This window comes from Protopterus annectens, chromosome 5.part0, assembly GCF_019279795.1.
Source record: "Protopterus annectens isolate FY-2018-M chromosome 5.part0, PAN1.0, whole genome shotgun sequence".
In the NCBI taxonomy this organism is placed as follows: Eukaryota; Metazoa; Chordata; order Ceratodontiformes; family Protopteridae; genus Protopterus; species Protopterus annectens.
The window spans coordinates 1,618,661,607-1,618,680,314 of NC_056735.1; the positions used below are offsets into that span (position 1 = coordinate 1,618,661,607).

An 18,708-nucleotide genomic window follows, 5' to 3' on the forward strand; every position below is an offset into this window, starting at 1 on the left:
TCTTTTGGTTTTGTAATATTGTGAAGCTTAAAATAAATGTTTTCATTTATTAATACTTTTTCTTTGCTTTCAGTTGCTGCCTGCTTTGACTTATATATGCACTATATCTATTTTCATTCATAAAACTGAAGTGTTTAATGCAGTAATAAATTTTGGGATCCCCAAGTCTGGATATATGGTGCTGTACTGTTGAGATGGCTGTTTGAAGTTAGAATGTAAATAATTTAGAATTCAAAGCTTTAATGGCTTTTGCAGTAGAGTAAGAGAATGTCTAAGACTCTTTTAAGACAGAGGCATAAAAAGTAAAATGAAAAAAAATGAACCTGACAATGAAAATGTATTTCTTCTATGTAACTGCTTCTTTTTTGTAGATGCCCTGAACTTTTCTATTTTCAGTTTGTGATTTAATGCATAGTAACAATATATGTGAATGTTTCAAAAACGTATAACCTTTTTTTGCTTCAGACATACCTCAGGCACAATTAATGCTCAGTTATTTGTCATTTTAGGTATCCCTTGTTACCGAATCATTCCTTGATCTGTCTCTTCCTGTACTAGATGATCAGGTATGTTTTATTAAGAGATTCTTATTTTAATGTGTTTTGCCACAACAGTAAATGGTCAAAATTTTTTCTAACATTCTTGACTGACTATATTTTGCTATATTAAGAATAATCCTTACATTTGCATTGCCCTTGTGTAGTTTTCCCAGGTATTACGTAGGAAACTGTTATTCTGGATTGCAGGTACTTACTTCACAACGTATTCACTTCTTGCAGCACAAAGAACCGGGTAGGTCTTCTTTTGTGATTTGACACCCTCTAAGCAAGCCAAATCAAGTCTTGCAAGGATGGCTTTAGTTATGTAGCCTGGCACCAGGGTTGCCAGTGAAGGTCAATACAACTGGTCAAACATGGCTTCTTCACTTACTTTACTTAACTAGCACGGAGCAAAAAAACTTGCCCACCATTCACATTTAATGTCCATTATTGACCTCTTCGGGCTTCTCGTGTTTTAATGCGGACACACAGCCCGCTCCAGTATTATTTATTTTGATTGGCCCGTATGCCTGGCACAGTTCCACATAAGGGCTACATTCACATGTACCATCTGTTGTTTTTGTCTCCTTACAAGCCTACTGGTTGCTTGATGACATCTTCCTCTTGCTCATCATGTTGTTTTTATTCATTGAGCCTATTGCTTTTTTAAGCATTTTGGTCATTTTTATTTACTGATTCTCCTATTCCAGAACTTTAAGCCTTCTATTTTTAGAAGGCAGTATTTCTTTTTTCTTGCTTATTAGCTATCATCAAAATTAATTGTTTAAATGGATTCCCCACAAAAATGTATCTCTTATGCTTGTGCTAGAGCACTTGTTCTAAAGATTTCCTTTCAAAATATCTTTCTGTCTTGGAAAACACATTAAATGAAATAGTTTGCAGTTTCCTAAATTCATTTAAGCCACTGTTCACTGAAAAGGAAAAAGGCTAAGAAGTTATGAAAAGATAGTTTGTATCTAATGGTATTTACCTCCACCTTTGCCGGGGCCCACAAAGTGAGGCTGTATAGAGAAATCAGTGAAACATTTCAGAACATCAGAAAGGTGGTCCATAAATTAAAGCTTTAGATTCAGTGTGAGGAATAGCAGCCTCTCATCTCAGGAGTTGGAGATTCAATATCACTGTTATGACTGAACAAACAAAGTCCATATCCTGTGACTGTCTCAGAGGTGAGACTAGTGTTATTTTTCTCCTTTCATTCTAAACTCTGTCATGCTGTAGGCATAGATTCAGAAATTTTATTGCATTCACATGCCAAGGAGAAGCAACTTCTTCAGCCCCAGTTGTTGCAGCATTCCCCAGTGACAGAACTTTAGTCTTTATGCAGGAAGAATAAACCACTATCATTAGGAGGAACTCTGAAGGCACTGAGACTGTCAGCCATTTAGTATGCTTTCAGTATTTAATATTTGTGGCATCTGTTTCTGTGACTTCCCCTATTGAATGAAACTTGAGCCAGATGAAGCACGCTGGTTGAAGCTTCAGGTCAGTGAGAAACATAAAAAACATGTATTTGTAAAGGCACATGTCTGCCAGAATCCCATAGCATATATTTACTTATTCCATAGTTACTCAGTCATGGAGAAAAGAGAAAATCCAATACAAATGGAATTGTGGCCACCATGGAGATAGAAACCACACTGACAGTCATTTCCTACAGAGGACAACAGTTGGAGTGGGGGCAGCTTGGGGAGCTGAGCTTAACAAGATCAAACCTCATCCACATTACTCTTGGGAACAGTGTAGTTTAATGTTTTCTGCCATGTGTACAGATGTGAAGGATTTTTTTTTGTTACTGTTTATTTTAAGTGGATGATCTGATGTTGACTCCTTCATCCACCCTCACGACAGGGTCCTGGATCCACCCCTCGGATCCGTCTTGGCCACTTTCCACAGACTTGGATCTGACTCTCAAGCTCCTCCCTCATACCCATAACACCCTGCATCCACCCAACTACCTCAGATCTCATTTGTCGCTCCAGTGAGTCAGATGCAGATTCTTCTCTCTCAAGCGTGGGTCGTGTTATCTAGTTCTTCTTTGCATCATAATTGCCATCAGCTGTAATTTTCTTCCTCCCTCCTTCTAGTTTGTGTGTGTGTGTGTGTGTGTGTGTGTGTGTGTGTGTGTGTGTGTGTGTGTGTGTGTGTGTGTGTGTGTATACGCAAGTGCAAGTTCTTCTCCATTTTTCCTCCTGTAGAAAAAAAAAAGTTCTTTCTTAATCTTGAAAGTGTTACAGTTAACTGTAGATGTTCATCGTGTTACACTGCTGCAGTCATTACACTTGGGTTATCCTGCCGTCAGGCGGTTCCCCAGTCGGCCTGAGTGCCAAAGTCTTGGTCCGGCGTCGGTTGCTGTTGCCTCCTCCCTGACATCAGTACAACAGGGATATACAAGATGCAGCTGACGCCATTTTTTCCAGTCTTTCTTGCCGCACGATGCCCGAAACAAAAGCAGTTCGCAAGTGCTGGTCGGCCGACTCCTGAGATTTTCATTTCGAATCCAGAACCAAAGTCTTCTACAAAGCTAAGTACCCCATTGGGGAAACTTTTTCTTGCCTCAGACCGATGTCAGTAAAAGTTAATAACTGTATTTCTTGTGGGAAGCAAATACCTCATAAGGATTTCCATTCTTTTTGTATCCCATGCCTAGACCCAGACCACGACGTCACTGGTTGTCGGTTTTGTGCTAGGTTTAACAAGCGCACTATTAAACGGTTTGATTTTGCCCGACATTATTTTGGCAAAAAATTCAATTACACCATGCTGTCGGAACTTCTGACGACCGGAATACATAAAAAACGCAAAGACAAAGATAGGCATCAGAGGCCCAAAACTGACGACGAAGCCTCTTCTAGGCCATTCGCTGGTTCTCTGGTTTTCAGCGAGGCGCCTTCGCAGCCCCCGACAACTGCTTCTGTAAAACCACAGGCCGCCTCTGACTCCCATGTGGAGATGGCTGGGCCTTCGGACGCACAAGATTTTCAGCCTACCGAAACTAACCCTTCAGTGGGATCCGGAGTAGCTGAACAACCTGCAGCTTCAGGGGGTGTTTTCAGACCTACTCAGTTAAACATTAAAACTTCTGCTAAGTCTAAACCTCCTTTAAAAACAAAGAAACAAATATAGCATTCTCCAGGACAGGCCTCCATGCCTAAGAAACAAATGCTCAAAATGGCCGAAGACCTAATCACTCTGATCAGGGGGTCCCATCCCCCCCCTGATAAAAGGCCTAGATAGGATGCAGACTATGACTCATCCGACCAGGTATCCATATCCTCAGATTCATCCTCAGACCTAGGATACTCTTTACCCCCGTATGAGGATTCTGATGCTGAGGAATCAATTCCATCAGCCTCTCCGCCTGAGGACTACTCCTTTGGGGAAACCTTACACACCATGAGGGAGCATTTCCATTGGGAAGTCCAGGATTACTCAGAATCCAAGAAAAGGCTTAGAGACTTCCTTTTATTACCTCAACACAGACCCCTTGCTATTCCACCAGTGTTAGATATTGTGGATGATGTGTATACTGAATCCAGCTTAAATCCCGATTCTTTACCTCCAGCCCCAGTTAAGCCCGACAGATACTACAGAGTCCCTGACTCACACAAATTTCTTTATAAAAGCCCTGTTGCTGATCCTGAAACTATTTCTCAGAGACCCAAAGGGGTTAAGGCCTCATCAACAAAGAATCCAGTCCCTCTGACAGAGATTCCAGAGCATTAGACAGATGGGAGAAGAAAGTATATACGTCTGCAACTTTAGCAATGAGAGCCTTAAACTGCCAGTTTCACATGCTAAAATATCAGCAATTTTTGATGTCTCAGTTGAAACAAAAAATGCTTCCAGATTCAGATCCTCCTAAATTTAAGGAAATGCAGGATTTATTGCATGCAGCTGAACCAGTGGGAAAACATACTTTGCAATGTGGTTTTGATTCTTTAGAGGCCTCCTGTAGAGCAGCAGTTACAGATTCTGTCATTAGATGACATGCTTGGTTAAAAGAACATATGTTACCAGATCATGTTAAAGCAAAACTATTGGGTGCACTTTTGCAGCAGGATGTGTTATTTGGAGTTAAGGCAGAAGAGGTATTAAAGAAAATGGAGGATAGGGCAAAATCTATGCAAACGGTGAAAGATTTCTTACAGGTTCAGCCTCCTCGATTTAGCAGAAATTGGCCAACAAAGAATTGGTCCTTTCCAGTTACAGACAGACCTCAAAGGGGCAGATACAGATGTCCAAGAGGTAGAGGTCAACCACAAGGTCCTTACAGGCCTCGACAATGGGGTGCATCAGGCCAGAAAGAAGGGGAAGACAGGCCCCAACCATAGAAAGAACAGCTCCAATGACTTCCCACTACAGCTGCCAAACAGCTGTCTCTTGGCAGCCCTCTTGGGAGGAAAACTGGCAATTTTCTATCACAATTGGCATATGATCACCACAGACAAATGGGTTCTCAACATTGTATCTCAAGGTTACAGGTTCCACTTTCACACTATGCCGAGGTTAAAAGGAATGCCAAATCTGCCACCAAATCAATGGGCAGAGGCTCAAAAACAAATTACAGCACTCATGGACATGAGAGTTATTCAAAAGGTACCACCACAGGAACAAGGACAAGGATTTTACTCAAGACTCTTTCTGGTTCCCAGAAAGGACAAAGCCTGGAGGCCCATTGTGGATCTTTCTTCTCTAAACACTTACCTGGATGTTCCGAAATTCAAAATGTTGACACTACAGCAGCTTCTTCCCATGCTGGGCAAGACAGCTTGGCTGGTAACATTGGACCTGAAGGAGGCATACCTGCATGTCCCTATCCGACAAAACTGCAGAAGATACCTCGGATTCATAGCTAGTTCAATGCACTATCAATTCTCTGCACTGCCCTTTGGCTTATTTACTGCGCCCAGGGTCTTCACAAAGTGCCTGTCACCAGTAATTGCATTTTGCAGACAGAAAGGAATTCAAATTTATCCGTATCTGGACGACTGCCTGATTCAAGCAGAGAGCAAGGACATTCTTCTAAAGCATCTGGCATTTGTAAAAAAGTTATTAAGTTGCCTAGGGTACACAGTAAACGAAAAGAAATCAAACCTAGTGCCCTCTCAAGAGATAATATTCCTGGGCACCAGTTTGAATACAACGGCCCAGATGGCTTACCTCACGCCAGACAAGCAAGGACAACTGACTCAATATTTTCAATTGATGGCAACAAGAACCCATCTCCCTGCAAGACAAATTCTGCAGGCCTTGGGTTACATGGCATCTTGCATACTACTAATTCTATATGCCAGACTGCATATGAGGAAACTACAATGGTACCTAAAGAGTGTTTGGTCTCAACACTGTCAAAATTTGGAAACAGTCATACCACTAATTCCTTGCCTTCAACAGGAGTTTCAATGGTGGACTCAAGCTTGTCACCTCAACAAGGGACAGCCTTTTACTCAACCCACAGCCAGGCAAACACTGACAACAGATGCATCGGATTGCACCTGGGGAGCACACATGGCAGGAAAATGTATTCAGGGCAAGTGGCCCGCAGAACAAAGGCATCTTCACATCAATCAAAAAGAGATGTTAGCTGTACAAAATGGCCCTTATAGCCCTCAAGGACCTGCTGCATCCAGGACAACTGCTACTAAAGACAGACAACACCACAGTTATGTGGTACATAAACAAGCAAGGGGGCACTCACTCTTATCCCCTCTGCAGACAAGCCATGACCTTGTGGAACACAGCTCTAGACTATCAAGTTCATCTGCAAGCACAATTCCTACCAGGAGAGAAAAACACACCGGCAGGCGACTTAAGCAGAAACATCATGGATCCCCATGAATGGGAATTGAATCCACAAATATTCAGAATGATAACACAAAAATGGTGGAGCCCGGACATAGACCTGTTTGCATCCCCAATGAACTGCCAGCTACAGAAATTCTGCACAAGGACTTACCATCCACAAGCATGGAAAGTGGATGCCCTTTCATTCAGCTGGAAAAACCTACAAGTATATGCTTTCCCACCACTACCTCTCCTTCCAAAGGTACTCATAAAAGCCAGGCAAGAAGAGCCAAAGATGATCCTGATTGCACCAGACTGGCCACGCCAGCACTGGTACCCAATCTTGAAGAACTTAGCACAAGGATCACCCTGGATTTTGCCTCAAATCCCACATCTGCTGACTCAGCACAACAATCAGATACTGCACAGCCAGCTAAAGACTTTAAACCTGGCTGCATGGAAGATTCCTTAGTCAAGCAAGCAATGCCCCTCTCCAAAGCTGTTATGGATGTCATCTTGGAGGCCAGAAGGCCTAGTACCAGGAAAGCCTATTCAGATAAATGGAAGAGATTCTGTGTCTGGAACCGGGCTCACAGCCTTGACCCTCTTGTCCCAAATATTCCTCAGATACTGCAATATTTAACTGAGATGCTGGACAAAGGCCTCTCCTTTTCATCCATCAAGATCCACGCCTCTGCCATCTCTGCTCATTACAACACGGATCCACCAATTTTCTCTAATCCTTTGCTAAAACAGTACCTCAGAGGGGCTAAAAACATAAGACCGCCCCGTAGGGCACCTACTCCAACTTGGGACCTCAACTTTGTGTTGGAAAAATTAACTTTACCTCCTTTTGAGCCAGCTAACACAGCAGATTTAAAATATATCTCTTGGAAAACTGCTCTGCTCCTGGCAATAACATCAGCACGAAGAGTTTCAGAATTACAGGCACTAGTGGCAGTGGAATCTTTCATCATCTTCCACCAAGACAGGGTGTCTTTAAGAACTAACCCTAAGTTTATGCCAAAGGTGGTATCAAGTATGGCTCTAAACCAAACTATTCACTTGCCAACTTTTTATCCAAGTCCACAGAATAAAGGGGAGAGACTACTGCATTCTTTGGACATACACAGGCAGTTACGCTTCTACTTGGACAAAACCAAAGCTTTCAGAAAATCTGAGCAATTATTGGTAGCATATGCTGCAGGAGCACAGGGAAAAGCCATTTCAAAACAGACTATCTCAAAATGGATAGGACACTGTATACGTTTCTGCTATACACACCATGGGAAACCTGTACCTAACAGCATTTAATCTCACTTCACCAGGGCAACAGCCACTTCAACTGCCTACCTCAGAGGAGTACCTACCAAGGACATTTTGGAAGCAGCAACTTGGAGTTCTGTCTTCTCCCTCATTCTGCTTAGACAGTTCTTGAGGAGGAATTAACTTCCCAGATCCTCTCCATTAAGCATGGTTTCTGAATTTCACTTAAAAGAGGGGAAACCTCCTTTTGTAAAAGCAGCCAAGAATTTTCTTGACGATTGTGAAACTTGACCTTCTTTACTAGCTTTAACTTCAGCCTCCTTTGTTTCTGGAACTGCAAAAGAAAATGGCCTTCCAACTGAACTGATCTTCCACAAAGACAGTTTCCTGGGCAGAGAGACCAAAATCACTGATCTTCCATGAAGACAAATCCCAGATGATCTTTAACCAGGGCTATCCACCTACCTACATTGCCTCCCCACCTCCAGAGTTTCTTTAAATCAGGCTATCCTAAGACACACATCTTCCTCATACTGGTGACACCATGCCTACTATCTGACAGATTTGATGTACAGAAACAATGGATCCGCTTAATATCTTGACAGCAATAAAAAGGATAGAAAACCATCTTGTAAACAGTATAACACAAATAGGAAGGAAGGAAAATCCAATTTTGTTAAGATTTCAAATGGATGAAAAAATTGCATCAGATTTTGCTCCTGGATCACAAATCAGAAACTCCAGCCACTACCACAGCTTTCACCACAAGTGGCACAGCCACTACCAGCTTTCACTGCTAGTTGGACCCTGTGCATAAGACATTTGCTGCCTATATAACTTACATTTATACTTCATTATAACTATACCTTTTGCCACTACTGTTTGCCCGTGTTGGTTTTGCCACTATTGTTTTGCAAGTTTACCTCCCTACCCTTAGCTTCTGTTTTCTCTCCTCCTCTACCCTGTTAGAAGACTTACCCCAATTCCTTGAGAGGTTAATTCTTGCATCCTTTGTACCTACTCATAAATGTACATGTAGATGATGGAGATGTCCTGCAGCCTGGGCATTACTCCACCCTCCTCCTTCCTCCTGAAACTCTAGGGGTATTTACCAATCTTCAGCTAGCTTGGGGATATGGTGTATATTTTTGTATATATGTATGTACATACATGCTTATTTGTTGTGCTTCTTCTCTACTATTTGAAACTTTTTGGAAACTCCCCAAATTATCCAAATTTAGGCACCTGGCATCTGGGGCAAGAACTGGGGCAAGAAAAATGGCTGCCAGCTGATGCCTTATACACCAAACTGCCGCATTGACGTGATGACGCGTCAAGTGAAGCGCGCGGGAGCGGAAGGAGACCCAGGAATTGGCCGACCGGCCTGCCTGACGCGACGTGACAACCATTTGTGAAGACTGCAGATGCATTCCTCTCGGACATCTACATTTATGGTAGGTACAAAACTGTACTTTCTGTACATACCTTCACCAAGCATTGCCATCTGCCTCTATACTATAAATCCAGAGCTGGCTTCGCCACTGCAGTGCTGCAGGGCTGTATAGCCACCCCTAATGCCTTATAGAACCAGCCACCCTACCTCAGCTTTGGGATTCTACCCAAATGTAATGACTGCAGCAGTGTAACACGATGAACATAGTACAGTTTTGTACCTACCATAAATGTAGATGTTCGAGTGTATACACTGCTGCAGTCCAGGTTACCCTCCCTCCTTCCCCTCTTACTTGCTGGTATGTACCTATGTCTTCTACCCTTTACTACCTATGGGGAGTATTTACTGGTAACTGAAACTTGTTGTTTGCTTTTCTTATGTATGTTTTATTAGCAATTTGAATTGCCTACCTTTTTGGGGGCACCTGACATCTGGGGCAAGAAAAACTTAAGAAAATGGTGTCGGCTGCATCTTATATACTCCTGTCGCACTGACGTCAGGGAGGAGGCAACAGCAACCGACACCGGACCAAGACTTTGGAACTCAGGCCGAATGGGGAACCGCCTGATGGCAGGATAACCCAATTGTAATGACTGCAGCAGTGTATACACTCCAACATCTACATTTATGGTAGGTACAAAACTGTACTCTTTTGTAGGTTCTTTTAGTTGATAGCTCTTACCCATGCTTTTAATTCTGTGGGTTTCCTTTCTGTTCATTTGCTTCCTGTCAGTTGGGTTTTGGTGGGCTTTCATTATGTCTGACAAGCTGGTTCCTGGGCTTAAGCGCTGCACTTCTTGTGGGAACAATATCCCCAAGTGCATGTATTGCCTAGGAGCCAATCATTTTAAAGCTGAATGTTCCATCTCTGCTGCCTTTAACCCTCAGGCTTTGAGAGACAGATGGAACAAACTTATTCTCAGAGGCCTTCTTCCTTCCTCGGCTGAGGGTCAGTCCCCTACCTTGGCTGCTGTTTCTTCTTCTCCTTTGGTTAAAGAGTCAAAGAAGAGGTCCCTCCCTGCCTCCCTGAGTGACTCTCTCTCAGTTAAGAAGCCAAAGAAGTTGGTGGATTTGACCCCTCAGATCCACAGCAGTCTGCTCCCCGTTCAAATCTTGCGGTCTCTTTGGATCCGGGGGAGATTATTTCTATTTCCCCGACTCCGACGTCGGCTGCTACTTCGGATCCTAAATCTCTGGATCAGAGGTCTTTGACTAAGTCTCCTGCCTAGTCCTCTAAATACAAGCACTCCCAGCAACCCTTGTCAACTTCTTCCGGGTCCTCAAGAAGCTTTTCTGAGGTGGACATGGACAGGATAGTGAGAAGGTTACTTAAAGCCTGGATCCAGATGGGGTAGTTACCTCTCCGTCCTCCCCTTAGCTGTCAGAGCACTCAACTGTCAGTTCCATATATTAAAATATCAGCAACACACTTTAGAACTATTAAAGCAAAACATTTCAACCTTTCCTGACTGTGCCAATTCGAAAGAGTTATCAGATTTACTGCACTCTACTTGTCAAGTGGCCAAACACTCATTACACTGTGGATATGACCCCCTAGAAGCATCAAGCAGGGCAGCAGTGTCAGGATCTGTCATTAGGAGACATGCATGGTTGAAGGAACAACTTCTCCCTGATCATGTCAAGTCTAAATTAATTGATGCAGCATTGGATAAGGACCGCTTGTTTGGAGTAAAAGCAGAAGAGGTGCTTAAAAGGATGGAAGACAAAGCAAAATCTGTGCAAACAGTTAAAGATTTCTTTCAGGTAAAGTAAACCCCTCAGGAAAAGACCACCTAGGCCCCTATCCCAGGGACAGCAGAGAACCAAACAGTGGACCACTTCCCCCCCAAAGGCAGGGAGTTCTAAGCCATCCCTCTGTGGCAAAATCTCCCCTCTGCCCTCCTTTCATTCACCAAAAGCTAGAAAGAAGGCTCTCCCTCTGCAAAGAAAATTGACTTTCTGTAACAAAGGACCAATGGGTCTTAAAGATAATTTTTCAGGGATATAAATTCTCTTTCAGCGAACTCCCAATTCCAAGAGGGTACCCAGACTTACCTCCAAATCAGTGGACAGAGGCGTTGAAACAAGTCCAAATGCTCATATCCCAAGGGGCGGTAGAACCTCTCCCCTCGGATCAAACAGGCAAAGGCTTTTATTCCAGACTATTCCTTGTTCCCAGAAAAGAGGGGACTTGGTGCCCCATCCTGGATCTATCCATTCTGAACACCTCCCTGGTAGCCCCCAAATTCAAAATGCTAACTTTGCAGCAGCTGCTGCGTATGCTGACAAAAAATGCCTGGTTAGTGACCCTAGACCTGAAAGGTGCCTACCTCCACATCCCCGTAAAGGAATCCTGCAAGAAATTCCTGCAGTTCAGAGCAGGCTCACAACACTTTCAGTTCTCTGCGCTACCTTTTGGCTTATCTACTGCTCCCAGGGTATTCACCAAATGCTTAGCCCTAGCCATAGCATTTTGCAGACAGAGAAATATACAGATCTATCCTTATCTGGACGACTGCCTCATTCAGGCAGAGAGCAAAGAAAAGCTGCTCCAGAACCTCATCTTTGTCAAAACCCTTCTAACCTCCTTAGGATTCACCATCAATGAGAAGAAATCAAAGCAAGCACCCTCCAGGAAGATCATTTTCTTGGGTGCACTGCTGGACACAGCATCCCAAATGGCCTTCCTATCCCCAGTAAAGCAAAGCTTCCTGCCTCTCTACTTCACCCAGCTGGCTTCCAGAAGTCACCTCACTGTGAGGAAGTTCCTGCAAGCCTTGGGGTACATGGCATCTTGCATCCTTCTTATTCGGCCAGGCTTCACATGAGAAAACTTCAGTGGTATCTAAAGAACCTTTGGTGTCAGCACTCTCAGCCTCTAGAGACCTCTCTCCCTCTGATCTCCTATATAAGGGCGGAGTTTCTCTGGAGGGCAGGGGCCTGTGGCAAGAACAAGGGTCTTCCCTTCATCCCCCACCAAGCTGGGCAGACCATAACCACCGACAACTCAGACATTGCTTGGGGCGCTCACCTAGCAGGCAGGTTGCACCCAAGGTCTTTGGGATGCCCAGCACTTTCCCTTACAAATCAACCAGAAGGAAATGATGGTAGTACAAAAGGCTCTGACATCCTTCAAACCCCATCTCAGCCAGGGGTTCTCCTTATCAAAACAGACAAAAGTACAGTAATGTGGTACATCAACAAACAGGGAGGGACCCAATCTTACCCTCTGTTTAGGCTAACCATGAACCTCTGGCTTGACAGCCTCCTCCATGGGATTACATCTAATAGTCCCAATACCTACCAGGGATCAACAACACCCTGGCAGACCACTTAAGCAGAAACTTACTGGACCCCCACGAATGGCAACTCTACAGAAAAATCTCTTTGCAAGTCACTCAGGAGTGGGGAACTCCAGAAGTGGATCTCTTTGCTTTGCACCTCAACCATCAGCTGAAAAAAGTCTGTACCAGGGTGTATCACCACCTAGCGTGGAAAGTGGATCCCTTGACCTTCCTCTGGAACTCCCACTTTGTGCACGCATTCCCTCCTCTGCCTCTTATTCCCAAGGTACTGATCAAGATAAGGGAGGAGAGGCCAAAGGATATCCCCATTGCTCCAGATTGGCCCAGACAGCATTGGTACTCCTTACTGCACAGCCTGACATTACAGCCTCCCAGGCAGCTTCCTCTGATCTCAGACCTCTTGACTCAGGTGTGGGTGGGGGGAATGCTGCATCCAGACTTGCAGATTCTCAAACTGTCAGCATGGCTAATATTCTAAAGGCAAACAAGGGGCCCCTGTTATACAAACAGGTCGTAGACATTATCACAGAGGCCAGAACGCCCAGCACCAGAAAATCTTGTGCAGGGAAAATGGAAAAGATTCTGCTAGTGGAGCCAGTCCAGAAGGGGTAATTCCTCACAACTTTCCATCCCTCTTATCCTGGACTTCCTAGCGGAGTTACTCAGTAGTGGTCTCTCCTTCTCTTCTATTAAAATCCATGCCTCAGCCATTTCAGCTCATTTTGATTACAGATCAGCCCCTGTTCTCCCATCCTTTGATTAAACAATTCCTCAGAGGGGCTTCTAATGTCAGACCACCCAGAAGCCACCCCACTCCAGCCTGGGACCTAAATTATGTTTTGGAAATACTAACCTTACCACCCTTCGAATCTGCTGCTTCAGCAGAACTGAGATACCTCTCCAGGAAAACTGCTTTCCTACTAGCTATCATCTCAGCCAGAAGGGTTTCAGAACTTCAGGCACTGATGGCCGTTGAACCCTTCATCATTTTCCATGCAGACAGGGTCCCCCTGAGGACTAACCCCTCTATGCCCAAGGTGGTATCTAATGTGTCTCTCAACCAGTTCATACATCTTACCCACCTTCTTTCTGAACTGTCAAAACAGGGGGGAAAGAATTCTGCACTCACTAGCCATGCACAGGCAGCTCAGATACTACCTGGGCCATACTAAACCCTTCAGGAAAACAGACCAACTTCTTGTCAGCTTTGCCCCGGGGACGGAGGGGAAGCTCATGTCCAAATGGATATCACACTGTATCAATTTCTGCTACAGATTACATGGGAAGACACCCCGTAAGTCTATTTGTACCCATTCCACTAGGGCAGCCTCCACTTTCACAGCATTCCACAGAGAGGTTCCCACCAGGGACATCTTGGAAGCTGCCACCTGGACTTCTGTCCATACCTTTACAAAACATTACCACCTACCTTTTTTCTCTACGCCTAGGGCAGGGTTGCCTCTGCAGTTCTGCAGGGCATGCTGACCCATGCCTAGGTCTCTTACTAGTCCTACCACCCCTCTCCTCAGCTTTGGGAATCCTCCCACAGGTGATGACTGCAACAGTGAAACATGAAGAACATGGTACAGTTGTGTACACTTACCATAAATGCAGATATTCGAGTGTATTCACTGTTGCAGTCCTGGTTTCCCTCCCTCCTTCCCCCTTATATCCTCTTTTCTTAGGGAGACATAAGCTTCTTACAGTGGCTTTTAGCCACCAGGACCACTTTACCTTATTTCCTTGGGCTTCTGACTGGTTAGGGCAAGAAAAACTGATGTAATGGTGTTGGCTACCTTGCTTTATAACACTGATGACCTGACATCAGTCACAAGCGACAGCAGCCGATGCAGAAAAACATTGACTCTGGTATTCGGGATGGCCGAGGGCTACCACAGCGGGGATAACCCACAGGTGATGACTGCAGCAGTGAATAACTGGAACATCTACATTTATGGTAAGTGTACACAACTGTACTTTTTCTGCCCCCCCCTCCCCCAGAGGTCCTTTTCCAGAAACCAGCATGGGGGCAGGAAAATGTGGTTCAGCAAGTCCCAATGGCCTTTCCAGGACCTGCATGGAGAACCCTTCTCTAGGGACAGAGGAAGAGGGTTTGATGGTAGATGCCGCCCCAGAGGCAGAGGGGGTCTGCAGAACCAAGGCTTTAGGAGAACCCATTTCCGATAAGCCCTGCCAGCACTCCTGATGAGCTGATCGGCTGTCCATCTCTGGAGGTAGTCAGGGGACAATTGGCTTTACACCCCAAAGCTTGGACTCAATTGACTCAAAACCATTGGGTGCTAAGTGTTATATCAACAGGTTATTATATTCTCTTTTCCCTTCTCCCTCTGAACTCAAGAAGCCTCCTAGACATGCCACCCAGTCAGCGGGAGTAGACAGAGCAGGAATCCAACAGCTGCTGTAAAAAAAAGAGTCATCCTGAAGGTCCCAACCAAACAGAGAGGATTCAGAACCTACTCCCATTTCTCTTTAGTGCCAAAAAAGATAGGGAACCTAAGACCCATTCTGGATCTCAGCAAGTTAAATGAATATGTAAAGAAAGCAAGTTTCTGAATGGTTACAGTTTAGTCCATTCTGCCATTGTTGCACAAAGATGACTGGATGTGCTCAATAGAGGTTAAGGATGCTTACTATCACATCAAAATAGACAGATGCTTCAGGAGATGTCTGAGCTTCCAGCTGGGAGCCAGTCATTACCAGTTCAGAGCACTACCCTTTGGACTCACCACAGACCCCGGGTGTTCACCAGATGCATGGCAGTTGTAGCCACTCACCTGAGACTCAAGTGATTCCGGGTGTTTCCATATTTAGATGATTGGCTCCTAACCACCCCCACGACGCATCAACTGATTTAAGCCAGGGATTACTTACTTCAGTTAGCACAATCCCTGGGCATTACTATAAACACAAACAAGTCCAACCTTACTCCAGTTCAGAACGTGGAATTCATAGGTACGCAGCTCAATACCAGACATCAGATAGTTTCTCTTTCCCTACACAGTGTGACCATTCTGAGAAATTAAGTCCAGCAGTTATTAACCATTCCAGCCCCTTCCAGTCGTTTGAGCTTGGAGGTCTTGGGGTCCATGTCTGCAGCCATTCCATTAGTTCCCATTGGCCAGGTTCTTCATGCGGGTTCTACAATGGACACTAACCAATCAATGGTCCATTCTGTCTCAGCCTTTGTCCCTTTGCATCAAATTGACTCCCGTCTGCAAACGTCATGTCAGTTGGTGGATTCATTCCGACATTCTTATTCTCAGCAGACCTGTTGTAAGCGATCCTCCAACAGCCACCGTGACCATGGACACTTCCCAGTTCAGATGGGGGGGGGGGGTGGACATTAGAATGTCAAGATGGTCCAAGACATGTGGTTGACTCCCGAGTCCAGTTTGAGTATCAGTGTTCTAGAGATGAGAGCAGGACATTCTCCCAATGGGGATTATTGCAGTACACGCTGACAACATGTCAGTTATTGGGTACGTCAACAAGCTAAGAGGAACCCATTCTTACCCCCTGTGCAGGGAAGCCATGAAGAGTGGGTGATCTCTTCAGACCGCCTACTATTTGCAATGTACATCCCAGGAAAAACCAACACTCTGGTGGACAGACTCAGTAGGTCACTTTTAACACTGCCTGAGTGGTCCCTCAACCAGTCAGTAGCAAACATGATCTTCAACAGTTGGGGTCAACCTTGCTGTGACCTCTTTGCCTCTGCCTCAACAACAAATGCAGCAAGTTTTTCACTTTGATCCCTCCTTTGAGGGAGTCTCAGAGGGATGCTCTAGTAAACAATTGGCCCCTGCGTCTCCTGTTTGCTTACCCTGCTCTCTCACTTATTCCCAAATTTCTTCAGAAGGCGAGCAGATTGAAGAGTTCATTCAGCCTCATTACCCCCTTCTGGCCTTGCCAAGTTGGTTCCCCTTCCTATGGTCTTATCTGAAGTATATTCCCTGGATACTGGAACCCACTCATGACCTCCTCTCTCACCCGTTAGGGATCCAACCCCCAAATCTTTGAAACCTGAAATTGACTGCTTGGTTTCTCCAATTCCAACCTTGATTAGACAGCCCAGGCTTCAGCCTCCAGTCTGAAAAATTCTTCTAGCATCGCAAAAGGCTTCCACTAAGAGAGTTTACAACAGCAAGTGGAAGAGATTTGTTGTTTGGGCTACCAACAAGAACACTGATCCTTTCTCAGCACTGGTCTCAGACATGTTACTGCTTCTCCCCACCCTTGTTAACGAGGGTGCTAGCTTTTCTACTATTAAGCTACAGTTAGCTGCCATTTCTGATTTTCACACGGCTAGTCAAACTCATTCCTTGTTCACGTTTAGATTATGTAAATCCTTCATGAAGGGCATTTTCTTATTGAGGCCCACCATTAAGGATCCTTCTCCTTGGGGCCTTACTCTGGTGCTACAGGTGTTGACACAGGGCCCCTTTGAACCTGCGGCTATTTGCGACATGAAGTTTCTGTCCTGGAAAACAGCTGTCTTGGTGGCCATCACTTCCCCCAAGAGGATTTCTGAGCTTCAAGCTCTATCTTCTAAGCCTCCTTGCATCTTATTCCATAGGGAAAGAGTGTCCTTGCCCACTAATCCATCCTTTATGCCTTAGGTGGATACAGAAAACAACATCAATCAGGCCAATTTTTCAAACAGAGGGGAGTATGTTCTTCACTTTTTAGATGTTCATAGACAGCTCCGTTTTTATTTACACAAGATGAAGCAGTACAGAAAGTCTGACCAGCTTTTTATAGCTTTTTCTTCAAATAGACTTGGACAAGCAGTATCAAAAGTTACCTTAGTAAAATGGATCTCTGATTGCATCTTCTTCAGTTACTCTTCCAGAGGTTTGCAGTTACCTAAACCCACTAGGTCACATTCTACCAGAGCCATGGCTACTTCGTCAGCCTTCTATGCCGGAACCTCAATTGATGACATTTGTGTGGCAATTACATGGTCTAATAATCACACCTTTGTGTCTCATTACAAGTTGGATGTCATTTCCAAGAGCAGGGCTTTCTTTGGCTCGATGGTACTCTGGCATGTCCTTGCATGAGCGCCACCCAAGGTTCGCGTATCTGGGAACACTGATTCTGTCATGAGGGTGAATGGAGGAGACAACATCAGATTAAAAAGTTATGTCTTACCATCTTTGTTGTCTTCCTTCATTCATCCTCACTTTCCCACCCAACCACCCCCCCTTCCTTTCTTCTTGAGGAACCTGGATGAGCTCAGGATGGTTAGTCCTGTGTTTGAGCCTCTTCTGCCTGTCTTTTGTGTCTAAGTGAGGCATTACTGGATTTGGCAAACTCAAGCTGAGGTAGTTGGGTGGATGCAGGGTGTGTAGGTATGAGGGAGTAGCTTGAGAGCCTGATCCAAGTCTGTGGAAAGTAGCCGAGTCGGATCTGAAGGTCAGATCCAAGACCCTGTTGTGAGGATAAATGAAGGAAGACAACACCGATGCCAAGTTATGGTAAGACCCAACTTTTTATTACAGCTAATGTGTATACTGTATAATCATATGACCCTATTCACCAGACATTTCAGTGAATATTCTTGACAGATGCATATCTCTTCTCTAGGCTATGTTGATTACCATAGATATGTATTTTTGTTCAAATATGGTGTCAGAGGAAGGCAGACAAGGAGACCTGGTGGTGGAATGAGGAAGTACAGGAGAGTATACAGAGAAAGAGGTTGGCGAAGAAGGAGAGTATACAGAGAAAGAGGTTGGCGAAGAAGAAAGGGGATTGTCAGAGAGATGAATAAAGTAGACAGGAGTCTAAGGAGATGAGGTGCATGGCAAAGAGAGAGATGGCGAAGGCTAAGGATAAGGCGTATGAAGATTTGAATGAAAGGTTGGACACTAAGGAGGGAGAAAAGGACCTGTACTGACTGGCTAGACAGAGGGACCGAGCTAGTAAAGATGTGCAGCAGGTAAGGGTGATAAAGGATAATGAGGGAAACGTACTCATAAGTGAGGAGAGTATGTTGAGCAGATGGAAAGAGTACTTTGAGGGGCTGATGAATGAAGAGAATGAGAGGGAGAGAAGGTTGGATGATGTGCGGATAGTGAATCATGAAGTACAGTGGATTAGCAAGGAGGAAGTAAGGATAGCTATGAAGCGGATGAAGAATGGAAAGGCTGTTGGTCCAGATGACATACCTGTGGAAGCATGGAGGTGTTTAGGTGAAATGGCAGTGGAGCTTTTAACTAGATTATTTAATGAAATCTTGGAAAGTGAGCGGATTCCCGAGGAATGGAGAAAAAGTGTTTTGGTACTGATTTTTAAGAATAAGGGTGATGTG

At 44.6% G+C, this 18,708-nt stretch overlaps 1 protein-coding gene across 5 annotated transcripts in view; it reads left to right on the forward strand.

Moving 5' to 3' along the window:
- Window positions 1-18,708, forward strand: part of USP16 (ubiquitin specific peptidase 16) — a 1,120,218-nt gene that overhangs the window by 601,971 nt on the left and 499,539 nt on the right. For all 5 annotated transcript variants that reach the window (XM_044071387.1, XM_044071383.1, XM_044071384.1 and 2 more), the window contains one exon: window positions 510-566. In XM_044071387.1, the coding sequence (XP_043927322.1) occupies window positions 510-566 (57 nt within the window). The remainder of the gene's footprint in view (window positions 1-509; window positions 567-18,708) is intronic.